The sequence below is a fragment of the Kryptolebias marmoratus genome, linkage group LG12 (assembly GCF_001649575.2).
Source record: "Kryptolebias marmoratus isolate JLee-2015 linkage group LG12, ASM164957v2, whole genome shotgun sequence".
Lineage (NCBI taxonomy): Eukaryota > Metazoa > Chordata > Actinopteri > Cyprinodontiformes > Rivulidae > Kryptolebias > Kryptolebias marmoratus.
Genome location: NC_051441.1, coordinates 17,971,041 through 17,997,903, shown reverse-complemented (window position 1 = coordinate 17,997,903; position 26,863 = coordinate 17,971,041). Strand labels below are relative to the sequence as shown.

The following is a 26,863-nucleotide window of genomic DNA, read 5'->3' as shown; positions in this document are numbered from 1 at the left end:
TTCCCTGTGTTTAATGTTGTTAGTTCTTGTGTAGTTTTACTTCCTGTGTCCCCAGTGTCATCATTCACCTGTCCTCAGTCATTTGTTCCTCAGTGATTTTCCCTTGTCAGCCTGCCACTCCAATTAGCTCCTGTCCCTAGTTATTAATCACTCACCTGTTTCCATTTCCTCGTCAGCCGCCCATCTTCTCGTCAGTGGTTCACTGTTGCAGTGATGTGCCATCTGGTTCTCCTTGTGTCTCCCTCCTCGTGTTCCCCGTGAGCCGCCTTCATGTAAGTTTTTGTTTGCTGCCACGTCAGCCTTTTGTTTTGCTTTGCTAATAAATCAGTTTTTCTTCGAGCTCCTCGTGTCCACCTGCATTCATTCCTGCAACTCCAAAACCTGACAGGACAGACAATGGAGGGAAGGAGGGGGGAAAAAAATCAAAACAATAACTAAAAAAACAAAACAAAAAAAAAGTTTTGTCTGTTGTGTCCTATAAAAAGACATTTAAACTGTAGGAACAGTATGAGGGAAAAACTGAGTGGTTTTGACATGGTGACTTTTTAACTCATGCCACATTTCAAGATCCTAAGTGGTCTGTTAGTGCTCAGAGTATGTGTTGTGAATGACTCATTAAATTTGAACTCAATGTTTGTAAAATTGACTGAATTACAGGTATGTGTCGGCAGGGGTTGATTAGTTGTGGCAGCCATCTTGAATTAAATTGACTCCAAAAGTTAATTAGCTGTAGATGTACATCCAACGGTTACTTTCTGACAGTTTCCTTAAAATCTGCCCAATGAGTTTGACAAAAAAACAGACACACTAAGACACACACAGAGACAAGTCTCCTGATCTTCTCTGAAGTCGTCCCTCCTAAACGATCATCGCTACAAACTGTATTTTTATGACTAGTTTCATTAAGTTATCAGCTTGGCTCTGGGTTCATTCAGGTAGTCCATCTCTTTGACTCAGACAGAAAAATCTTGAATACTAAAGAAGGGATTTTCATGATTTTTATTTGTTCAGTCTTTTTGTTTTTTGTACATTTTTAGAGCTTAAGTGTCTGTAGGCTGTTTGACATCACAGATTTGGACTCTGTTTGCCTTCTGATTTACTCTGCTGCAGGCTCTAGCTGTGCCGAATGGAGTAAATCTGCCAGGAACGGCCGTGTGCGCTGCGGTTCGGAGTTTATGGTGCGTCCTGCTGAGCGTCGGGCCTTTGGGCTGCCAGCAGGAGAGGGGTCTGCTGGTTCCCAGTGATCAGCAGGATTACCCACAATACCCTGCTGCTCCTGTCTGGCCTTCTAATTGGTGACGTTGGTGTGCGGGCGTGGGTAATTAAAGCACAAAAACAGGAAGGACGTTCGAAACGTAAAGGAGGAAAACAAGAATGAGATGGGAAATCTTTATTCATACCCACAGTTCCTGTAAACGCACGTCAGAGAGAGGACGGAGTGAGACATTGTTTCCCCTCTAAACGAACCGGAAACACCAAACGAGCTCTGACTTAAGACTGTTTGACGCAGTGTCTGACACTTTGGCTTTAATTTAATCTAATTTAACTTGAAGTGTGTGTGTGTGTTTGATTCTATCCTCTGTGTGACCCTGTGATCAGCTTACAGATTTAATCGCCCCACCAGCACTCATTCTCATTCATCTGAAGTACAGAGTGTAAAAATAGACCTAAACTTGATGCTGATTTCCACCTGACTTAGACGAGAGGACTTTTTTTTTCCCCCAACAACAGCCAGAAGACAAATAGATTTGAAATAAATTTCAGGTATCTTCATTTATTTTCGCCCTCATTGCTACATGAGTGGCTAAATGCAGTGTTTTAATCTCTGTTGAGGTCTGCTAGGACACTTATAAAATTCAACTTTAAGCAGGGTGGAACAGTGGTTAGAGCTGCCGCCTCCAGCAGGAAGGTAGCGGGATCGCTTCCCGGCCTGGGGCCTTTCTGGGTGGAGTTTACATGTTCTCCCTGTGCACATATGGGTTTACTCCAGGTACTCTGGGTTCCTCCCACAGACCAAAAACATGCATGTTAGGTTAATTGATAACTCTAAAATTGTCCCTAAGTAGGAGTGAGCGCATCATAGGTTGTTTGTCTCTATAATATGTGTCCCTGTCCAGGGTGTCCCCCGCCTCTGGCACAGTGACTGCTGGAGACAGACACCAGCTCCCTGCGACCTGGAAAGGAGAAGCAGGTGAAGAAAATGGATGATTGAGCAGAGTCTGTGCTGCAGTGCCTGGACTTACCACAAGGAGTCACAGGAGTGATTTACTGAGAGGTGAGACAATGTCAGGAACACATGGAGGTGCCCATTATTGATGTGCGCTACAGCCTCTGATGAAAACACACAGCCAGAGGGGACAGTCAAACATTGTCAGACTTTTAAAAGTGTTGTCTCATCCAACTACACAGGCTTGTGCTATTCATCTTTATCATGAATGTTTCCCCTAATATACCAGTGCATGATCATGGCACAGGGGTTGAAATAACATGTAGGCAAACAATAAGAGGTACAGATCTGCTAATTAAAGGCTTATGTTGAAAATTATTATGTGTGTGAATTAATCAGACCTTAGGTCACACCTCAAAAGGTTACCTGGCTGCATAAAGTTGAATACCTTCGAGCAATTTTACAAGTACCTTAGTATGTTGGCAAAATAAATAAACTATTTAGATTTAGCTGCTGGTAAATTACTGTAAATTTGAGGTTTTAAATAATGTTTTACAGTTCTACTGGGTTTGTTTTTAGTACAAGACAAACTAGGTTTATGCCATTTTTCTTGTTTAAACATTGTTTACCATAAATAAATTTATAACATCATTCTTTAAAATAAAAACTTTTGATAAACAAAGAACAGTTCTCAGCAGTGAAACTTATAGTTTATAAAATAATGTACTGTACTGTTTTATACATTACTATTGTATTTTTTAAAAAATGAAATTCCTGTAACTGAGGCTGCCAGCATTTTCCTATAGATTAAACATTTTTCACTGTATTGTGTCATAGGTTGACATTGTAGTTTTTAAAGTGAACTTTTGGTATCTAAAGCTGTCAGTAAATTGTTGTAAATTTGTAAATAAAATATCGTATTATGCTGTACAGTTGCATTTTGTTTATTTTTACTAAAAGACTGTTATTAGGTTTACAGTATATCTATTGTTTACAGGTTGGTTTCTATAATTAAAGGTATAATATCTATATTTTACTGGATGCACTAGAAACAAGGAACAGTTCTCCACAGTGAAATTTAAAGTTTCAAAAATATTTACCAATTCTGGCAACTACGGATACAAGTATTTCACCATAAATTATTTTTATTTATTTATTTATTTTTACAGCATATGACCAGTATAGTTGCTGTAATGTTTCCCATACATCATCAATTTTATGCCCTCACAATATTGTTAATATTTTTACACAATTTACTTCATTTTAGTTATTTCTTATGGAAAAGTAGCCATGTCGGGTAATGTAGTGAGACGCATTAAAATTAAATCGTTTTAAACATTAAACTGAGGTGAAATCCATTCGAAACAGTGGTTTAAAAGGATTTTCAAGTGTAAATGGCAGCAGTAGCAGCTAGCTGTAGCACACATGTTGTGGCCTGGTGAATTTCCAGCAGGCATGTGATAATATTTCTGCAGAACTAACCGTCTAATGGAAGCCTGTAAAGGCTTATAAAACATTTTCACTTGAACTGCTCTGTTTTAGAGACTGGAGTCCGTTTTGAAAACTGCACCAATCCACTTTAGTCTCAGCTGCATTCAGACTAGCCGTTAGCTCGTCAGTCCTGTCAGGATTAAACTCTATTCCTGCAAACTGAGGAAGTTCAAAGAGCTTTCTACAACAGTTGAAATGTGAGTTATGCATAACATTTTAATCACAGCCATAAACAGAACATGTCAGGTGCCATTTTCTCAGCAAGAACAAAACACCCCAAGTAGCTTCTTCTTCTTAGCATGACGACATTTTCACTTCATCAGTTCCCAACTGTGCTAGTATTAAATAAGCTGCAAACCTGTGCCTTACAAGTAGTCAGGATTTGGAAGTCAGTCCTTGTTGTTGGAGTTCTTTGACTTCACATTTCTCAGGCTGCAGATGGTGCTCTGCAGAGTCAGCAAACAACCCCCAAGCACAGCGTTTATTGCTGATTTTGTGCCCAAAATATTAAGTTGCACATTAAAAAAACAGGCAAAGATATGTAAAATAATTTTAAAACATGTTCTGACTTATTTCCTCATTTTTGGAGAGGAGCTTAAAGCTACATAAATGTCACTTTGACAACAATTAAGGAAATTTCATACGGTGTCTGTGGACACAATGTGTGAAATGAATGACAATCTGGTTCCTGGTGTGGCTGGAATGATGACTCAGTCCGAAGCTTTTTATCCTCTGTGTTTATGGGGCGTTCTGTTACATGATTAGATTGACTTAACATGTGGCTTGATGCGTCGTGATGAAGCTAAGGACTGGCAGCTGTACAGTTTGTTTAAAGTGATGGTGTAGCTGGATGAGAGAGGAGGACGTGATCCGGAAAAACCTTCCTGCTCCCATCTGTTTGCATCCTGAATATCCTCTGTGTGTGTGCGTGTGTGTGTGGATATGTGTGGAAAATATTCCAGCCAAAACCACTGAACCAATGACAATCTGTTTGACTTCTAGGTTTGTATTCTCCACCATCAAATGGAGCAGGAATACCTCTGCGATGAGCTCTTTTGTTATCTTCTTGTAATGTTTTGTTTTGTTCTTTTTCGCCTTTTTTCTGTCTTTTTTCCAAACCGGATAAGTGTATCGGTGTCAACTGTTTGTTGTTCCCTTTGCGAGGCATGTTGTTACCAGCTACAGTCTCTGGTTTCCTGATAAGGCGAGAAGTAACAATCCCTTTGTATCATTAGGACTGAACGTCCCGAGCTGAAGTATTTCAGTGACGAACTGAATATCAGCTCATGTTCCAGAGAAAACCGAGCAGCTGTTACTCTCAAAGTCGAAAGGGATTACAATTTCATTATGTAAGAGGATAGAAAAGGCCCATCATTTCTGTGCTCAGATGCTGCTGCTGAGCACCAGCGGTTCATTCTCCAGCATGAATGAAAACTTGTCGCCTTTAGAGTAGATTTTTAGTGATGAGTTTAGTGTTTCTGTAGCAGAAATCAGCAAGGCTGTTTTGTCCTGCTACGTGTTCAATCACAGAGCAAACAACACTGGCAGCTGTGACAGAGCTGAACGAGGGGGAAAAAACAACAAGGCTTTGTGTGGATGAGAGGGAGCTGACGGCGCTGGGAGAGTTTGGTCTGTTTGTCAGGGTTTACACAGCGTACGAGCTGCAGAACAAACCTCCACCATCAGCACCGAGACGATCTGGTTCTCTGACTGCCAGCCAGACAGGCCTGACGGCTCCGTTTAATCCAACAAATAACAGCCTGCTTACAGGGGCTTTTCTTCCTGACTTCTCTGAACACATTCTGACACAGCAGGGAGGTCGTTTGCAAACTTGACTCCTATAAACCACGTGCGTCAAACTCAGGGTCCGTGGGCCAAAAACGGCCCTTGTTACACTTTATTGGGACAGCGAGGTAGCCTTTTATTTAAGAGCTGGCCCACCAATGACAGATCAAGTTTCTATAGCTTGTTACTTTGCTTGAAAAGATTGTAATGTATATGTCTTTTGAAAGAAAAGTTTGACCAGTTTGCTTGAAAAATCAGGATAAAACAAAAGCCAAAGAAAATTATTCTTTAGAATTTCTGTGGGAAATAATCATTCAAAGTTTTAGAATTTTGTGTTTTATGGTTTCTGTGTTGTTATCTTGCATTAATGGGTCCTGTGATTTTTGGTTCATTATTACTTGCCCCAGGCCCAGTTGTCCTTGTCCTCACTCTATTGTATAGGGAAAATTTATCGCCTTCCTCAATTTTACCCTGAATTTTCTACGTTCAGAATATCTTTCCACCCCCTGTGAGGCTCTTCACAACCTGGACAACAATGTGGCTGAATTAAAGCAAATTCAGACACCCTCTCTCAGTGTGAATGTAATCAAGGAACTGTTCAACTCTAAGTGCTCAGAAAATAGGTTTTCCAGGTCTGCGAGATGTTCTCCTGCACCCTCACCTCGCTCTATAGTACGACAATACTACCACTTAGGCCCACTATCTCACCATGCCATGGGCCCCACTCTGGTACACCTCACTCCGATATAGCTTGGGTGTGATGGAGTCATAGTTTAGGCATGAGGTCAGTGTGGCCGGTCCCGCTTCAAATACTCAATGACCAAGCCACACTGATACGTGCAAACCTCATGTCATATATATGCTGTCTAATGCTCCACACAGCCAACATGATATATAACCACTGTGGCCTTGCTACAGAGGTTTCATACATTCACAAAACCATCATAGACCCATCACACTCTACCATATGTAATGGGGGAGCCTACTGCGTTCATAATACACCCCTGAACACATCACTAAGACCCTGCATTCTCATTGTGACTCTATTTTCATGCCAGCAGGGTTGTCCCTCAGTGTGAAGTGGGTGTTGGTTCAGTTTAAAATAAACGATTTTACATTATTATTGTTGCCCGTTGCCAAAAGGATTATGTCTGTGTACGTGTGTTAGCCTGTCATCTACAACTGATTAGCTTTTGAGGTGGACACATTTCAAGATGGCTGCCACAGCCAGCTGACCTTTGAAAACAACCAAAATTGCTAGAACTCAGTCAGTTTTATAGATGCTGAGCTCAAATTTAGTGTTCTAGAAACTGAGTCATTCACAACACATGTTCTGAGTACTAACAAAATTACACAAGATCTTGTGATATTAGTTTAAAAATGCCATAAAAAGCAGCGGCCTACGTGCCTTTCTTTAAGGAATGCTAGGCTTTCAATTTTTGGCCTGCCTTTGGAGGTGTGTATACATTTGCCCCTTGTAGTAAATTTGAGTCTTTACTGATATTAATGTTTTCTAGTAAAGATCAAAAAATCATTGGGGATGCTTTTGCAAGTCAAACAGTGAGGCCTTGTAATAGCCTACTTTAATTTTTACTCATTTTTGCTCAAGAATGAACTTCAGCACATGAATAGAAAACCAAACATTCAGATGATGCATTGCTCTAACTAACATGGACATCTGATCATGTGACTCGTAGTCATAAATGTTCCAGTTTGGGAGGATAAGAATCCATCTTTGAGTACTTACTGACATTACTTTTAAATGTAGTTGCTCCAGCAGTACATTGCTGCTAGCATTGTGTTGACTTCAGATGCTGGTAGAAAGGGGCCGCGGCAGGAGAGTCAACAATGAAACATACTGTGTCTCTTGTTCTAGACATTCTGACACATGCCTCTTTTTTCAGTGAACAAATGTTCAGACACCACCACCTTGCAAAAAAATACATATATAACAAGAACGACATAAAAAAAAGACTAAATAAATAAAAAGTTGTGATTTGATCACAGGCCAACAGCGTCCCAGCAGCCTTCCTTGTTACTTCCCCTCAGATGGGCCGGCGTAGGCAGTGTTCAGATTCTTGGACGCTCCTCTCACAGATCTCCTGCTGGCACCGATGAGGTCACGGCTGTGTGGGCAGCCCAAACCATATGTTACATCAAAACTGTGTGAAAGTCCTAATTCGCAGCAGGGCAATATGCAATGTCTTTGCTAATGGGCCAACCATCTGTTAGTCACAGAAATATAAATAAGGAGCCGAAACATTATTTGGCTAAGTGCGACCATGCAAAGGCCAAAATCTAAGCTCAGCTGGATTTCTTAGCAGTTCTATATTTATCTACCCCCATATATTCTGCTTTTTCCACATATTGTGACACATTCTCATACATATGTCGACAAACATTATGGTTTAAAAGAACAGAAATATATTGTTTATGCAGCTACTTTGCTAAACTATCATCTGTGTTCTATTTAAAGTTAAGAACGATTCTGTAAGACTGCTTAGCAGAAATATCCTCTTCACCTGCTGCCATAAAAAGGCATTCGATTATGTAATTGCCTGTGTGCGTTTGTCTGTCTGCACAAAAATCCCATGAACCATTGGACGGATTTTAATGAAACTCCCAGAAAGTAATCACTGGATGTACATCTAGAACTGATTAACTGATTCATAATGGCCACCACAGCTAATCAGTGGATTTTGTAAATATTAAACTAAAATTTGGTGCAGTGAAAGCTGAGTCAGCCTAAACAGATACTGTGTGAAATGCTAACAATGTGCTACATCTTTGTTCAAAACCACAATATTCAACTCTTCAGATTTGTACTTTAGTCCAATAGATGGCAAAAATGCTACGGCTTGTCACATGAAGATTTATAAAGATGGACGAAGCGTCTCCGTTTCCTTCCATTGTTCAAAACTGAACCCTAAACGTCCACTGAGTTCTGCTCCGCAGCTCTTTTGATTCCGCAGAACTCGCTTCATTTCTGAAAGCTCAAATCTATGCAAGACGTGGGTGGCTCCATTAAGGTTTTGTGAACATTCAGAGGCAGCTTAAAGTTTGTTTTGCAGCCTTTTTGTGAAAGTGCCTGATGTTTTCCCATGCAAACATACAATAAAAAAGCAAACAAACAAAAAAAAAAAAAAAAAAGTTGACCCAAACATGGCATACAGCTCAACAAAGAAGGTTGAGATGAAGAATGGGAGGCTGAAGAGCTGAGTGGAGACACTTGGGCTAAATGACAACAGGAAACAGGTGTGAGTGGGCGGGGCTGGAGCTGAGGAGAAGAAGCTGACTGTGGAAAAGTACTGACTGAGCGAAAAAGGCTGATGGCACAATGGAAAATAAATTAAATGAAAACACAAGGAGCAAAGTGACAAGAGTGTCAAAAACATAAACACAGCAATAATAAAATAGATAATAAAAATAAAAAATAACTACAAAAACTCAGGATCCTGACACTACTAAGAATCCAGAATTTGGGATGAAGGCTAATGACATCTAGTGTCATAAACTGCTAACTGCAACCAACTGCATACACCCAAGATTTGACCAGGTGAACTGAGGGTGCCAACAGCACATGTACAATGGTAGCGCTCATTGAAAAGGTGGGGCAGATACTGTGTACAAAGATTCATTGTATCCTCATTTTGTCATTTTACTGAGGCTGCATCAGACGGACTGATACACTCAGCAGCCTCAGCACACATACATTCCTGTAGTAACACGGGCGTTGTTTGGTTGAGAAAACAAACACTAACAGCAACAAACTAAACAAACAGCATCAAGCAAAAGTGTATAGGTTTAATATTAGCAAATGTGGCTTATGTTGTTGAGAAGGATTTGTTTTAGAAGCCTGAAAAATGATTTTAAAAAACTGGCCCTTGTTTGGCTAGCCCTTGGCCTAGCCTGGATGAAGACTTTTGCCCTTTTGTCCAACCTCTGTGCTCTATGACTGATGTCATGGCTGATAAGGTACTAATTATTGATAACTATTAGACAGAACATCATTTCAGAGTTGACTAGACAATCCCTTTAACCCCTTTTGGTGTTGTATTTGGGTCCAACAGGCCTTTTTATTTGTCCCAAGCCTAATCTTTAAGCCTTCTCAGGATTTTAAAGCAGAGGAGCTATTTTCTCTCCTGCACGTCCCTTCATCCTGCCCAGAGTTGTACTGTGTTTTGTTTTTCTGATGGCAAAGAGGGGGAGGGGGAAGGGGGGCTCATTCATTCATTTGAGGAAGAATCGGAGGAGGAAGAGGGGCGGCAGGGAATCCCACAAAAGGTTATGAGAAACATCGCGTTCGCTTTTGCATCCCAGGAAGTCGAGGCTGAGAAGCAAATGAAGAGCTGGAAGTAAATGTAGAAGACGCGGTGCAGAGAGAGGACAAGCGAGCAGCAGCCTGATGTTGTCGCAGAGCTCCGGACTCCCTGCTCTTTGTGATCACAGGCAGAAGGCGGCGGATGAACCTGTCCCCCACCCCGAGCGGCGAGGCCTCAGCTGGACGGCACAGAGGTGCGCAGACTTCTGGCAAAATGTCAAGGATGCTCCGAGAAGAATCCGGCTGCACATAGATAGACAGCATGAGAGATGGAATTTATGGCTCTTTCAAGGGATCCGGATCTTGCAGATGCGGCACTTTCAAAGAACGGTTCTGAACAGAACGATAAGTCACATGGTACTGCCAGTGACGTAGTACAACATATGTCATTCCGTACGCCCCTACATCATTACAGAGTGCTGTGCGTAGGGACGTACACTTCAGTCCTTTTCTTTAATGAGAGAAAGACTGAGGTGATGGTCTTTGGAAGCTCCAATGAGACCACCTATGTTGGTTCCTTGGCCCAGTACGTCAGGCCAAAAAAAAAAAAGTTAAATAAATCACATCAGAGTAGTTACATCCATTTTTTCTATTTGAGGCAGCTGGCTAAAGTAAAGCCGATCCTTTCTCAGTGGCATTTTGAAACAATAATTAACGCCTTTGTTACCACTCTGCTGGATTACTGTAACACACTTTATAAAGGAATCGGTGGTTCCTGCGTCTCTCAGGTTCAGAGGCTTCAGAATGCTGCTGCTCGTCTTTTAACCAGCACACAAAGATTTGATCACATTTCCCCTATTTAAGCCTCCCTGCACTGGCTGCCTGTACGTTTTAAAATTATTTTACTTGCTTTTAAGGCACTTAATGGCCTTGCCCCACCCTACCTGCCTGAACTGCTACATCCCTACAAACCCTCTGGATTCCTTAGCTCCTAAATTATGGAATGACCTTCCCTTGGACGTCATCCAGGCCTCTTCCCTGGCCTTTGAAACCATCTGAGATGTAGACTTTTTAATTGTTTACTAATTATTTAATTTTATTTTTTATCTATTCCATTTTATTTCATTCTGAATGACTGCATGATTGTTTTATTATGTGCACAGCACTTTGGTCCTGTGGGTGTTTAGAGTGCTGGTATGGTATGATATGTACCACGTGACTTGTCAATCACCCCCTTCCCCCCTCCTGAGAGCAACTGCTGTGCTCCTCCCCATTGCCTGTCCCCCGGTTCCTTGGGACAGCAAAGGAGGAGCGTGTGTTTGTCTGCATTTGAGGAGGAGAACACTAGAAGGGAGTAAAAAAAAAAAAAAAAAAAAAAAAGAACGGTTCTGCACTGCCTTTGGTCCGGCTCCCTTCATTCGCGTTAAAGAGCCGCTCAAAAGATTCGGATCGTCCGCGAACGTCACATCTCGAGTCGGCATGTCTGACAGCAGAGGAGGAGGAGGAGGAGGGGGAAGAGGAGGAGGGGGAAGAGGAGGAGGAGGAGGATACGGGACACGAGCGGAGCTGAAGAAGACGTCCACTTTCTAACAGATTTCCAGCCACCCGCCCGTGGACGTGCGCGCGTGCTTTTATGTGCGCCTCATTCGGCTGTTTTGCTTTGTTCGGCTCGGGTGTGAACTGGAATGCCGAAGCCCTGCCGGGTCCAAACACGGATCTCCAAAGGGTCACAGGATTGTTTTCGGTGGAAGGGGAACCTCCTGCTAGGAGCCCCGCAGCTCCTTCTCTGACCCTCTCCATGGATGACTCGGGGATAATAAGACGCAGGAGGTTGCAGGTGAGCTCCACGCTCCACGTCTAGAATCTGACCTTTTGTTCCCAGATGTTCAGCGGCCACACATCTGTGCACGACACTGTCCGAGCATTTATTATCCCGTTATCATTCATTTGTCCTCAAAGGATGGTCGTGTCCAAACGGACATCAGTATCTCCTGTTTTCTTAAAGAATACATTTATTTAGACTGTATGTACAGCTGTTTTACAAATCCAGTCATCACTGTTTTTTTTGTTTGTTTGTTTGTTTGTTTTTTTCAGTTTAAAGGCATATTCCGTCATTTTGAAGTAGGGCTCCAAGGAAAGGTTATGAACAGTTAATATCTTACCCATTGTAGTTGGCTCTCTGAGTGAACTCAGTTTTGAGAAACACTGTTAAATTCTGACCAGCCTGGTGAACAAAAGGCTGTGTTGTCTTCAAAAACAACAATCTCTTAAGATTTCATATGGATTCCAGCGTTTCCTCGAAGCTTCTGGCCAGACACAGAAATAGACAAAGAATTAGAGTTTATGCTTTGCTTTTCATGACAGCTCGACGTTTGAACAATAACATAAATGGTACATTTAAATACATGAATAATCTGTCGTCTTGTACAGCCAGGGGGAGTATTTCCTCTCAGACTGAAGCCAGTCCTCTGGTGTTGGCTGGTCTTTGGCTGCTTGTTTGGAGGTGGACCTGTGATGTGTTCTTCACTTGGACCCGGAGCAGGAGGGCGGGCTAATCTGGCTGCTATTGTTACATTATTCACCACAAGACTGTTTAAAAATCACAAACTTTTTTTTGTTTTTGTCGAAGCATAAGTTGAACATGTCTAAGGATGATGCTCTGGATGCATCAGGTCATGAAACGTATCACTTTGTTCGGTGCACACTGAATACAATGTTCAATTTTAGATTCAAAACTCTAAAGGTGAGTAAATGATGATGCATCGGCTTTGACCAGCTTCAGTGAACTTGGTCCTGCGCGAACACGTATGGACGTTTAATAATTTATTACATGCCATAACCTTCATGCTGTTGGGGGCGGCCCCCTTCGATAATGTTAGGGGAAACGCTGGATTTACAAAAACACTATTTTGCAAACCTTGACACTGCCATCAGTTTGACATGACGCAGTTATTCTGGTACAAATGTTATAAAATTCCTGCTGGAAGAGCCCCAAGGCTGCACAGGAAGTGCTAGCAGCTGCTGTCATTATTTGTATAATATGTAGATTTTTTGCGCAAACAACCGTGTAATGCCAGAGGGATGAAGGTGTAAAGCTAAGGCTATGAGACATTTGTCATAAGAATTGTTTAAAAACAGCAGCAAACCAGACTGATGAGCTGCTGGCTAGTCTGAACGCAGCCAATACCGAAGCGAACTGCTGCTCAAATCTCAAAAAACGTCACAACAGACAAACTCAGGCTGCAAACCCGTGACTCGTAGCTTTAACGTCCATCAGTTTCACATTACACAGTTATTTATATGAAATTCTTTGGTTATTTGCACACGCAAATACTAGCAGCAGCTAGCTGTAGCACTTCCAGGTCAGCCTGAGGTCCGGTTTGGCAGGAGCTTTATAATTTTACTACCAAAATAACTGGGTACTGGGACACTGACGGCAGTGAACTGGTTTAAATAATAGCATTTGCATTACTTAAATTTCAAAGATTAGTTTTAAGATGGCAGCTATTTGCTTTGGAAGTGGGTTTGCTTAAATAAGCCATTATTAGCTTATCAATGGGGACAGAAAGGTGGTTTATGTAAAAATAACAACATTATTTTAACGTCACTGTCAATTTTGCTGTATCTGATCATCCTGGTGGATGATAATATCTCTGCAGAAGGTGAAACGTAAGTGCTACAGCTAACTGCTGCTATTTCAGCTTGCAAACAATCATATAATTCAACATAAATGTATGAAACTTTAGAGAATGGAGTTGTCTTAAGATGGCACTTTGCTCAGACTGGTCATTCAGTTGTAGATCCGGTCAGAATAAAACTCGGTTCCTTCAAACTGAGAGCTATCTACAACAGGTAAGATATTAATTGTTCATAACCTTTTCAGAAAACCACTTTGAAATGGCTGGAATAATCCTTTTTATTGGCATTTTCTGCCAACAAGATAGCCTGTGGCTTTAACTCCGTCACTTTTACTGATCGTGTTGTGAGAAAAGATTTGTAACTGAGAGTCAGTCATTCACAACACAAACTCTGACATCTCATGTAATCTCATGGCGACTGCGCACGACATCATTTAAAATCAGGTGATTTTAGTCCTAAACGACAGGATTTTCAGCTGTTTTGTTGCTGTGGTTTGTGTGACCCTCTGTGTGTGCTTGGAGGGGGGCAGTGTTTCTGGAGCCTGTTCAAACAAATTGACCCAATTTTATTCAAAGACGTGCATTCCTTCTACATTCAGGTCACAAATCGGTGACTCGTGGCTTCGCCGTCATTCGCCTAATTTTAGGATTTAGCTGTTTTTACACTCTGCGCAGCCTCTTTGAGGAAATGCTGCTGATGAGCGGCCACTCATGCATGCTGATCCGTCGGCACTCATCCATTACGAGGCAGCCTGCGTAACCACAGATCAACGCGCCCCCTACGCCGGCATCCCATCATTGTTCGGTCAAGCCAAGTGAACTGAACAGAGGCGAGCGTCCTGCAGGCCGCACCGAAATCTGCTTCCTGTGTGCGCGTGCGTTCACTTGAAAATACGACTCAGGGGGGCAGCGATCGGAGCTGCGCCTCAGCACTGCTTGGAGGGAAAGCCGAGACCCCTCTCCCTCTAAGAGAAAGCGCAGGGGGAGCTAACAAGAGGCGAAGGGAGGATTACAGCGAGGTGTGCTGATGATTTCACGTCTCATCATCTGCCAGCGCTCAGCTCAGCTCCTGCGACGTACGACACGAGCTGGTGTGGGAATTAATCATCAAACAGTCCAGATCATGTCTCAGATATTGTATAGATACAGGCAGGCCCGGCGGAATGATTTAGTGTCAGTACGTGACGGAGACATCCACGCACGTTTTAAGCCCGTATGTTATCTCATGGCTTTGTGTGTCTATGAGAGCGAGCTGACAAGTGATTGACTCTGCTCAGCTGCCGTTCGACTCCCCTGGGTCTCATCACTCGCTCCCTCTCCCACAGAAACACACTGTGATGCTTCCAGCACCATATGGCGACACACACCCCTCTCTCCTCTGCAGTTGGGGTCAAGGGTCACGCCCATGACGCATTGCTCCAACACGACGAACATGAAAGGAGCACGATCTTTGCATCTCGATTCTGTGAGCTCCACTCTGTGTTCATTTGACCGGCTACATAATCATACTCAGACATTTTGTCGAAAGAGCAGGAATTTTGTAGGATTTTAGTGATCTAGTTGATTTGCGTAACTGAAAATGAATAAAAACTTGATTTATCCTACATCTTTTGAGGGGAAGTACGGCTCTTAATCAAACCATAACTGGATCACACATTTCTTCAGTTTTTGGGAACAGAATAAAAATTCATATGGTTCTGTACTAGGTCAAAAATTTAGGTCAATACAACTTCTAATAAACAAGAATGTACGAGCTACTGTACCAAAATGTGTCATTATGTAGGCAAACGGTGTAAAACAAAACAGAACAGGTGATTTAATGGCTTGTTGACCCACTTTTAGCAACAAAAATTATCATTGTCTTAGATCGTCCCACTCTTCTTTATAACGTTACATCAGTTCATGGAGATTTGTAGGTATTTGTTTCTGCACATCCCTCTTAAGGTTCTGCCTCAGAACTTCAGTCAGGTCGAGGTCTGGACTTGAAGTGGGTCATTGGAACATCTTGATTCTTTTTTTATTTTGTTTTTACATACATTCTGTTGTAGAGTTGCTGGTTTCACTGGGATCGTTGTCCTGTTTCATGACCTAATTTGGTCCAAAGCTTCAGCTTTCTGTCCAAAGAACATTATTTCAGAAATTTTGTGTTTCGCAATCTTACAGACCTAAGCCATGCTGCGTGCATTCTTGTTAAAATGAAAAAAAAAAAAAGAAATCCCTTCAGTGAACTTTACCCCTCCACACGCTGCTTACAGAGGTTTGTAGAGTCTGAGATGGAGCTTTTGGGATTTTTTCTGCTGTTTCTGTAAGCACCATACAAGCTGATCTCAGGGGGAATTTCCTGGGATGTCCACTCCTCTGAAGACAAGCAATTATCTTAATGCTTTCCATTTGTGTATAATCTGTTGTTTTTTGTTTGTTTGTTTGGAGTTTTTTTATGTAGAATGATGAACTTCAAATTGTTTGAAAATGAACTTATAACCCTTTCCGGATATGATGAGGTACAGAAAAAGCCAAAGAGTTCAAAAGTAGCTGGCATCCAGCAAATATCACCATATAAAAACCTTAATTTAGCTGCATTTTTGTTGCTACTTTTTGTTAATTGACCAAAAGTATTTTGTAAACGTTTGTCTAGAAGAGTTCATATGTTAACTCCAATCGGCATAATGATGCAAGATAATTTTATTTACAATAAATTATGATTTTCTTCCTCCCTCAGTTTGTTTTTGATCGATCCATGGGTACAGCCATCTTTGAGTAAACAAGCACACGCCCTGTTGTAACACCACCACTGATTGGACAAGAGTTCTCATTTATCTGCCGAGGCTTCTGATTGGTCGATGTTGGGCGGTGTGACACTGAGTAATTTTTCAGGCAGTGGATGACAGATTAATGTCCGAGAAAAGAACGGTTGGATTCTACCAACCAGAAAGGACGTCAAGACAATCGATTTCAAATCTCCAGTTAAAATGTTTTTATTTAAATCTATTTTACAAGATTACTTCCTTCAGGTTTACTGCCTTGGGAGATGGTTCCTTCTCTTAGCTGAATTAATTCTCCATCTGAGTTTCTGAAAAAGCTCCCAGTCGTTCCAAAGAGCCAAAAAGTCTCATAAATTACCCTCAAAAACTGCTGATTTTGGACTCTTCGAACACCCTCCCAGCCTTGTTCCAAATGATGTTCTAAATTTAAATTTTTTTTTGGTGCAGGGCCTCCACACCCACTTACTTTTTCTAATATAGTCTCCTACTCCTGAAACTTTTCAACCTCCTTGTGATGGCCAAATCCATGGCCACACTCTAAAGCCTTAATGTCAGTAACTCCTTTTATACACTTTATTTATATTTTTTCTTTCATACAAACACAATAATATTTTAGTTGCAATAAAAACATTTATTAGTTGATTTGGATACATTTGTTCTATTTGTTAGCACGCCCATTTAGTAACAAATGTGTTTGTCAATTTAATTTGTTGCTTAAAATTAACTTTGTGTTTGTTTTTGCTGGTACTTGCCTGCCTTGGAGTTGCCAGACAAAAGATTGGGGCCAGGNAGTTTCTTTGTTTAGATAAGTTTCTGTATTTTAAGTAAATATGAGTGTTTAAAGTTTAATATTTTGGGTTTTCATTTTTGGGTCTTTAGTTTAGCCAAACTTAGCTGTACTGTTATTTGTTTTGTGTTGTTTGTAATTGTATTCTGTTTAGTTACCCCTATTGTGTCTTAATTGGTCTGATCAGCCATTATATAAACCCCTGTGTGTCATTTCTTAAGGAAGGTCAGTTTTGTTTGTTTGTGCAGCCAGGGTTTGCATCTTTTTGCCTGAGTTCAGTTTTTGTCTTTTTTGACCTCTTTTATGAGCTCAGTTTGTCTTTTTGTTAGTTATAATTGTTGGGTTAAAATAAAAGAGACTATTTTTCTTATATCTCCTGTGACTCCTCCTGTTTTAACTCGGTCCTTCACACTCCTGAATAGCTTTTTCTAGACTATTGCTGATGTCTTTCCTGCTTGGCGTTGTGTTAACACACACCTGTTTGCTCCAGAGCAGCAAACTGACAAAACTCCTGCTTTTACAGAGGCGATCAGACTGATGAGGATCATGTGCATTTTGTCGTCAGCACCTTAATACCAATGATGGAGTGAGGGCATGCACTGCTTCTGCACTTTAGCTTAGATAATGTATGGCATGGTTTAACATATTGTGTTGTTTGAAGTTAATAATTTTAAGATTTAGTAAGAACCATATAAGGGTTTACATTGCTTTAAACCCTACAAGGTCTTAGATCTGAGAAATCCTGCATTTTATTTTTACCATCTTCTTCCAAGAAAACTCCTTGATTAATCCTCGCTGTTCATCTTCTGGACATCTCCTCGACATTTCTCTTAGCACAGCGTCTACACAGTGCCTCTCGTACGAGCAGCAGAGCACTTTATGTTCGTGCCCCTCGGCTAATCTTATATTCTCATAACAAGGGCTTTTTTTTCATTATTGCTTCAGTGCAGCCTGTATGTCCTGAAGGACACAATAGCAAAAGGGAGATTTTATGGTCTGAGCTTATGACCGTACCAGGAGGCTGAATTCACTGGCCTTTAAAGTCTCTGTTGGTTTACTGCCTGCATCACAATGTTTGTTCCCCGTCTGACTTAATGAAACTGCAGCATACCAGAGAATCCTCATCTCGTCACATTTTTGCTAAGGGCTGTCTTCATCAGCAGATAATTCAGGACAGACCTCACGAACTTAAAGGGATATCGCAGCTCCTTAAAGATAGGGTTTGTAAAAGGTTATGAACAATTAATATCTTACCTGTTGTAGATAGCTCTTTGAATTACCTCAGTTTAGAGAAAAGGAGTTTAATTTGGAGCAGATTGAAGAGCTAACAGCTAGTCCGAGTGGGGACAAAATCAAAGAGGCTTGCTGCTAGGACTGCATGATATTAGGAAAAGGTGCAGTTGAAATATTATTGCGAAATATTGTTGTTTCCTCTCTTTTTCTACTGTCGTCACAATGTTTGCAGCAGTCTTCAATGCTGCTTTAGCATTTAGCTTTAGCATTTCAACTACAGACTAGCTTGTTTATCCGATCAAAATCAAACTATTGTGAAAAGTAAGGTTTTATGATATGTTTTCTCAGATGGCCTCATTAGGTTTAACAGAACTGCTGTGTAGCGTATGCATGTTCATAGTTTGATGTTGGACCATGCTGCCTTCCAGCCAAGACAAGACTACTGGTGGCCTTGTCCTTTCTTCTGATAAGCTTTAAAAGACATTCTCTTACAGCTTTAGGTTAGATATGTTCGTTTTCTGCTGTCTGAAGCTGTCTCATCCCTGGGACATTTTTGTTCAACATTTATTTTTTAATAAATTGATTAAACTCAGTAAGCTGTGTCTACCTTATCTCTTCTGCCACCACAACTATATTTCTCCAAACTGAGGTCATTCACAGAGCTATCTACAACCGTTAAAATAATTATTGTCTATAACCCTTCCACATAACCCTACTTAAAAGATCTGAAGTAAAGCACAAGGACATAATAAAAACACGAACAGACGCGGATAAATTTGTTGGTATCGACAGATGGTGTGACTCATCGGTCCCAGAAACTTTATGGCTTGTCAACAAACCTTTTGGTAAATTGCTGTTTGTTTCTTTTCTGTCAGTAGTGGAGCCCTCCTGGGTCTTCTTCCACGGAACTCAGTATGATTGATGAAAATGTGACGTACAGTGTGATCAGAAAGTGACGTATCTTAACCTTGGAGTTCAGCTTGGATGGTTTTGGATGGTTTCCTGTCTGGCCAACCCGGGGTCGCATTTCCTCCTGCGTCCACTTCCTGGGAGGTTGGCTACAATCCCATGAACCTTGTACATTATTTTTAATAATGCTGTCCTGTCAGCTGTGGTCAGAGGAACATGAAGCTGCATGGAGGTGGTCTTCTAGCCCTTTACCTTAAGCATAAATATCTATATTCTCTCACCGTTCCTTTGTCTGCTCTACGTTCAGCGTGAAGCGCACAACGACACCAAACCATGGCGCGTTTGTTCCGTTTAAATCAACTAAATGTCCCAAAAGACACTTGCGATCCTGATCACTTAGTTTGAAACATGATGCAAAGAATAATGGTTACTTTAAACGTACCAACAAATCTGTTCATAATATTTTAGGAAATCTTTGTAAAATAATCATTTCCTTACATATTATTGGGTTACTCTATGACATACGAAAGACATGAGGATATACATTACTCAATTTCACTTAATCACTTTTCACATAAAAACAAAGCATTATTTCAATCTGCTGTGTATGTATAAGATGCTTCCACGAGGCATAGAAACAGTTTAAAAAAACGAACACGCCTTTTCATGAGCACTCTGTCTGCTGGTTGGATATTAAAAAGCCCAGCAGTAATCTGTAACTATAAGCCGAAGGACTTCCATAAGCCAGAGACATTAGAAGACAGTGGCACCATCGCCCTTCAGTTTGAATAGCCACCGATGTTTGCGCTGCCTCCCCTTCTTTTAAGCCCTGAAACATGTCCTCACAGGCTCTTCTGTCAGAGCGACAGCCTGGGGCCAGAAGGGATGAGACGATCATTTATTAGCTCAAACCTCAGCTTTATGCCCCAAGGATCCAGCTGAACCTGGTTAAAAAGAGCTATTGCTCAAGTGGGAAAAACAAACAAATGTAGTTTGGAATTGTGTGGGAAGTTCATTTGGGATCAGTGGGTATTTCATGTGACGGAGAACTCCAGTTGTCATTATTCTGCCCTCATCAACAGGAGACTTAATTAGTGGGAGAATTAGTCTGAACACCACAAACATCAACCTCAGACATTTGTTTTTTTAAGAACATGCAGTGGTGCAATAAACGCCGCGAGCAATAAGCACGGCATTCTGTCAAATTAATTAAACCGCAGGAGAATCACTTTGAGACACAGTGTTCAGATTCTGTGACAGGATATATGAAAACAATAAGCTTCCATCTTTATAATTTATTGTCTACTTGTTGTTACTTTGTGGAAATGATGAAACTGTGTGTCAGAATGGCAGCTGTAGAAGCACAATCGTGTGTACTTTGCTCATCTCACAGTATTTGTGACCTTTTTTTTCCCACAATTTGAAGTAGAATTATGAGGAAAATTCAAGCTGGTACTACTTCATAGCAATCATCCCAAAATATAATATTTAAGTTACATAACAAGGAACTGCTGTAATGAAATTTTTACAAAATTATTGAAACTAGCATCCCTTGAAAGATTGTATATCGTTTGCTCCCTTTCTCATGTGAGCTGTAAATACTCAGATCTTGCCTTTTAGCTACTACCACATCAAATTTTAGCTCATTGTTTGTAAAATTGTCTAAGTTATAGCCATTTTGTGTTCTCTAAGGTTGTTTAGCTGTAGTGGCCATCTTGGAATGGGTTAACTCCAAAAGTTAATGAGTTATACACATTACGTACATTCAATAGTTACTTTCTGACATCATTTTGTCACCCAAATAAGTCATTGTTTTGGTTGACAAGCTAAAGCTGCCTTGGTGTTCATTATATTTCCAATAAAACCTTCAAAGAATTATTAGTTTTTATAATAATAAAGAGAAAGATATTTTATCTTGTAAAAAATTAGGCCTCAGAGGCGACAGGTTTAATAAAAACAGGACTGGGTCGACAATAGAGCCTTGGGGAACGCCACGTGTAAGTTGTGCCACAGCAACTAATCATAAAAACAAAATGTTTGTACGCTGGAATAAATGCTTCCTGAAGTAGGTGCTTGCAGTTAATCTGGTGTCTTTTCATCTGAATGATCTGTAAAAATAAACAGATGATTCTAAAACCTTAACTGAGCCATGGCAGTTTTTAAAAAAATCTAATTATTTGATCAAAATCTTTTTATTTTAATAAATAGAATGGGATTCACTGTTCACTACTAGCCTCTCTGCAGAATTATTTTTACCTTAATTCAGAGTTCAGATGTTACAGTTATCCTAAAGGTAGAAGTTGTCAAAATTTAACGTCTTGCCTGTTATAAATAACTTCTGGAAATGCCTCAGTTCAGAGAAACAGTTTATATCTGACAGGAATGATGAGCTGATGGCTAGTCCTAACACAGCCAAGACTAAAGGGGATTGCTACCATCTAAAGAACCAATCCAATTTCCCAAATTCTATAGCAAACACTGATCATAAACCTTTACATTGCCATCAAATGGTTCTTTACATGCTATTCTCTGATTATTTACAAGCGTAAACAGCAGCTGCAGTTAGCAATTCACTTTGATCTTCGCATTGTTCAGACTAGCTATTAGCTCATCAGTACTGTCGGGTTTCAGTTCTATTTCTCCAAACTGAGGTCATTCAGGAAGCAATCTGAAACAGGTCAAATTAATTATTTATTAATTTAGCACAGAAGCCCACATCAAAAGGTCTGAACTATTCCTTTAATGTGTCTCTCTTGTAAATCATTTCCTCCTTGGGCTCTGAGTACTCAGGGCCAATAAGTCGATCATTGAAGGACAAAGTGAAGGGGGATCAATGGGTTGAATATCCAGTTGTCCTTGTAAAGAAAGATTTGTTTCAGTTAACATGTAATCCCCGGGTCATGCAGCTGAATGTCCATAAAGCATAAGTGGATGATTTTATTTATTTTTTCTTGTTGCTTTTGTTGAGTTTTTCTGATTTCTTCATGCGTACACAAATGCCCCCACAGTCCCACGCGTGGCACATTTGATGCTTGAATCTAATCAGGGTAATTCGTCAGACTTGTTGTTCTTGATTGGTAATTTCTGTAGGGTGACTGTGCAGCAATCTGTACCAGCGCTGCCGTCATTTTACATTAATAGCGAGCCACAGCGGGCCTGTCGAGGCATTGATTTCTGCTGAAACAAGAGAAAACTCTGTGGAAAATAAAAAAAAGTTATGAAGCAGGAGGAGGCCAGTGCTTCCGGTTTATCTTTTCCCTTGTTAAGTTACTATTTCCTACTTCATTTTAACATCATTCTGACATTAGATAACTAAGAGAAATTGAAAACCAGTCGTCAGTTTTAATTATTTCAGCCATCCTGGTGCCAAAGCAGGTAAGCCAACATTAAAATACCCATACACCTCAGCTGCCTTTGAAGAAGAAGTCATTCAGAACTTGACCTTTTTTGAAACGCAGGTTGGCACATTTAATGAATCGGTTGAGGTTTGCTTTGTCATTTGTTAAAACTCAGCGTTTGGTTTAGTCAGATTTAAAGAGCCACACACGTTTGGGAGCTTATATGAAGGTATCTATTTGTGTTTCCCTGAACCTGATCTCTCTTTTTTTCTTCTTCTTTTGTCTTTCTGCCAATAGGACCTGCCGTTGCCTCGCAAAAACAGCAGGTGAGTGTTACTTTTTTCTGTCGCATCTCCCTCTACCTCTCACCACATGGGTTTTCTCTTCTTTCTGGGGGAAGCGCTGGCCTCCCCATGACAAACAATCAGCTGTCAGTCCATCACCAGCATGGTCTCTTCTTCTGATCATCAGTTTGGCAGGCTGCCTTGCTTCGCTGATTTTGTTTGGAAGCCGTGAGAACACTTCAGTGGGGTTTGTGGTGTGGAGTGCAGTTCATGTGTGAAGGAGGAGGAGGAGGCCTCCTGAAGAGCAGCTGGAGTGTGTCAGACTCTGATTATGACCAGCTGAGAGTTGTGGATTCTGTCCATGGTGCTGAAAGCTATTTATCCACCACTCTTCTCTCCCCAAAAACCTATTATGGGGTGCCGAAGCATTAGGCCTGAAATATCATTATTACTATTCAGTTGTTATTCTTTAATTTCCATCACAATTTTCAATTGACTACTGCACTTGTGTCTTTAACAACGAAATACATCAAAACATACATCTTGATCAGTGATAGTGTGCTTTGCAGTACATCAGACAGTGTAAAAATACTTTAAAGTAAGAGGAAAAAAAACCTTCTTTCAAATGTCCACATGCAAAATGATGCGATTTTGATAAAACGAGTGAGAAAACCCAGCCCTCTTTGGAACGCTATAGCTCAGTCATTCTAGACAGTAAAGGCATTATTCAAAGTTTAAAAGAGTCACAGAAAGTTATACTTCACGTGACTGAACTGGCATTTTGATATCTTTAACTCTTTTTGAAGATTTTACTATAGGATGTTTAACTTGGAGTGTGAAGTTGTCACACACTCTTTAAATCTGAGCTGTCTAAACTTTCCAAGTGTTTGCTTCTGAATTTTTCCCTTTAAAACAGGAAATGAGGGGTCTTTTCAACTTGTCATATCACCGACATAAAACACAGTAGACACATAACAATTCACAGATGTTTTTGTTACTTACAGTTCAGAAACATTTTTTTTATACATCTTAATTTTTGCGCAGTTTCAGGCTTATTTTCTAGTGTTTTGTGTGCCTGTCTTATTAAGAGTGCTGTAAGGAGTGAGAGACACAGGTATGAGATGATCATGGTGACTCTAATGACCCACTGGAAGCAAATTTAACGTTTGTCTTGAACTCTTTCCATTTCTTATACATTTTATACCGTAATATATCTCAAAACATATTACAAAAGTAAGTATTATCTGTCATTCTGATCTTTGTTAAGTACCTGATAAGCTAATTATCAGCTAGATGATTAGCTAAGTTCTTATGAGCATGCATAAACCTGTTTATTTTACTTTACACATGCTGACACATGTATCTTGTTGAATGTGCTTGTTTCAAAACATATTTACCTTAAAATTGAATCATTTTATTGGTCAGTGTACGACTCGTAGGAAATGAAACTGAGAAAAATAGAGAGGGGTGGCACATACCGGGTTGCTGACTGACAGCGCCACTCTGAGCTTCATATGGTCAAAGAAAATCCTGCAGCGTCTCTGGCATCTCATTAAAAGGAATTTAAACGACAGAAGCGGTATGATGGAAACGTTTTAGTGGTTTTGAAATGGTTAGTTTTTAACAATGTAAGGTACCCTAAAACCAGGTCATGACAATTGTTTCCTATCTGCTAAGCCCCTACTGATGTGGTTTTATTACTGTCTTATTTGATCCTTTTCATAATGTAAATACCTTGAGTTTCCACCCTCCTGTCATACCTCATCTTCCCAAAGTCGCCATTTAGCATGTGGCACTTAAAACCCCTCAAAATCATCTCCAGCTATTCTCCGTGCCATCTCTCCCTTTCTACTGCCACCTCATGCCGGCAGCGTCTCGGGACAATTTCTCTTTGGATTCAGCGCGTCGCTGTCTCGCTCACTTCACATCCAGTCTGTCTCTGTAGGAGGCTATTAGTCCAGCATCCATTATAGATGTGCTCGGTGGAGTTGGCTTCACATTCAGTCTGCTTTACTGCATTTCATTCATCAGAAAAGACAGCCGTTGCATCGTCATTAGCTATGGTTTCTTAATCTTTGACTCCATTCCAAACCTATTTCAGAGTTATGTAACTGTTGACATTAAATTGTCCCTTAGTCATTCATGTCTTCCCTTTCTGCTTTGATGAATTAACCTCTCTCTATGCTCTTGTTGCTTCGTTCATGAAATAGCCTGCAGTGAAAGCTTTCAACTGAGAGGAAAGCACAAAACCAAAGCAAAAGTCGCAAAACTACATTGTGCACAGCACCTTAGCCTTGAGAAAACAGCCCACAATCCCCTGCTGCCTTTTCTTGTTTCTTTCTAAAAGACCGACCCACCCTTCCTCCCCTCATCACTCCCTCCCTCTCTCTCTCTCTCTCTCTCTGTTTCTCGCCCTCGCCTTTGGTTCTCCGGCACACTTGTTCAGACATGCAGCCACTGAAGGTTGTGGGACCTACAGGAAGTGTGTTACTTTGCAGTGAAATTTAGCCAGAGACCCGATGCTTTGCGATAGCTGTCCTTCGACACCAAGCTGCCGCTGTTGCTTAGCGCTACAACCTCAGTAGATGTTCAGTCAACAACATGTTCCGACGGACTAAAAGGTAAACGGAGAGACTTGAAAATAGAGCGAGGATTTGGTTTCTGCTGTGTTCATTTTCCGCAGTTTATGTCAGTCTGAAGTGTCTGCAGTATACATTTTAAAAAGGCTGACAGTGTACAGTTTGTAAGGCAACAGAAATGTTTATGTCTACGTGTCTGACTTGCTTTTAGATGACTGTTTTTTACTCTTGAATGTATAAATTGAAAGTGTTGTACAGAATATATGGTAGTTTATGTGGGTCAATTATCTTTTTAACGTACCTAATGTAAAAATGTTTATGCTTAAAAAGTTTAAAGATGTTTTTATAGGAAGCTTTTTTGGTAATATGCAATCAAGTACAGTTAATATAGAACTATTGGAAGTGATTTAGACATTTATTTTTAGATTAGTCCTTACATGTGACATTTTGTTTCTTAGTTGCAGTTGAACTGACTGAAATCTTATACAAGTTTTAATTACCATACAAGCATGACTTATAACGCCTTTTTTTAAATTCCCCGGCTTTATTAGGCCACCAAGTCACTGTGTCTCTAGTTTAAGATCTGAACTTTCAGTCCAAACACTTTATTATCACTTGAGTAAGTGAGCTCATGAGTATCAATAGACTTTACCCATCCTTTTTCATATAATTAGCAGTTCTTCTTATGACCTGTAAATGTACTGTTAATTTTTTGGCTCTGCTTTATCTTTAAGTTTATCATTATACCATAGTTTTATCTTTTGCAAAACCAGTTGCATTCAGCTTACCGTTGTTTGATGCTAATAATCAAACACTAACATATTAAATTGCTAGTTTTTCCACATCGCAGTATTGTCAGAACAATGTTTTTAATAGTGTGTTAGATTTGAAATAGTAAAACCACATATAAAATAAAAAATGCTAATAAAAGAAAATAAAAATTTCGAATATCTTCGACACACCAGTGCTGACCTTTAAATTAACCTTTTACTCGCTGGTTTAGCAAGCAGCTAATTTGGAAAACATTCACGTAGTTGTCAGGGATAAAATATCTGAAAAAGTGATTGTATAACCACAGAAATGAACAAGACCAGTGCTATGTGTTAGATACTCTGTGTGTTTCATTTGTTAAGGGAAATTAACCGTAGTATGAGACAGAGCTAATGTGCATGTTAGGATGCTAACCTTGACTTTTCTTTTTAATTGACACAAAGAGATTTTCTGTAGGTTGGTTGTTAGTTATCAACAACACCAGTGTACCCACACAATAATGTGCATGTTTGAATGAAAGTAACAACTTTACATTACATAACAAAATGCTTCATAAACTACACTAATTCTTCTGTAGATTTGACATACAAATATTGGGTTTCAAACTAGTGTTCTAGCAAGTCAAAAGCTATGCTAGTTTGGCTAATAGCCTATTAAGAATATATTAACACAGTTGTTAGTGCTAAAATTTACAAAACAGGGATTTAAGTTACTAAGACCATGCAAAAGACAAGGTCTCTTTATTCTTGAGTTTGCATGTTACAACTGGGGAATTATTAAGGAAAGTAAAGAGTTGGTGAAAGATACTGTCTTTGTTAGCGTGTTAGCATGCTGACTTTAACTTTTAACCCATCTTTA

General features: G+C 40.3%; 1 protein-coding gene across 3 annotated transcripts in view; it reads left to right on the top strand.

Annotated features, from left to right (window-relative positions):
• Positions 1-11,256: 11,256 nt before the first annotated feature.
• Positions 11,257-26,863, top strand: part of LOC108236213 (microtubule-associated serine/threonine-protein kinase 1) — a 54,215-nt gene continuing 38,608 nt past the window's right edge. For 2 of the 3 annotated variants that reach the window (XM_017416719.3, XM_017416718.3), the window contains exons 1-2: positions 11,257-11,541; positions 22,669-22,697. In XM_017416719.3, coding sequence (XP_017272208.1) covers positions 11,338-11,541; positions 22,669-22,697 — 233 coding nt within the window. In that variant the 5' untranslated portion in view covers positions 11,257-11,337. Of the gene's footprint in view, positions 11,542-22,668; positions 22,698-25,080; positions 25,277-26,863 lie in introns of those variants that run through there. The other variant, XM_017416721.3, reaches the window with a different exon arrangement.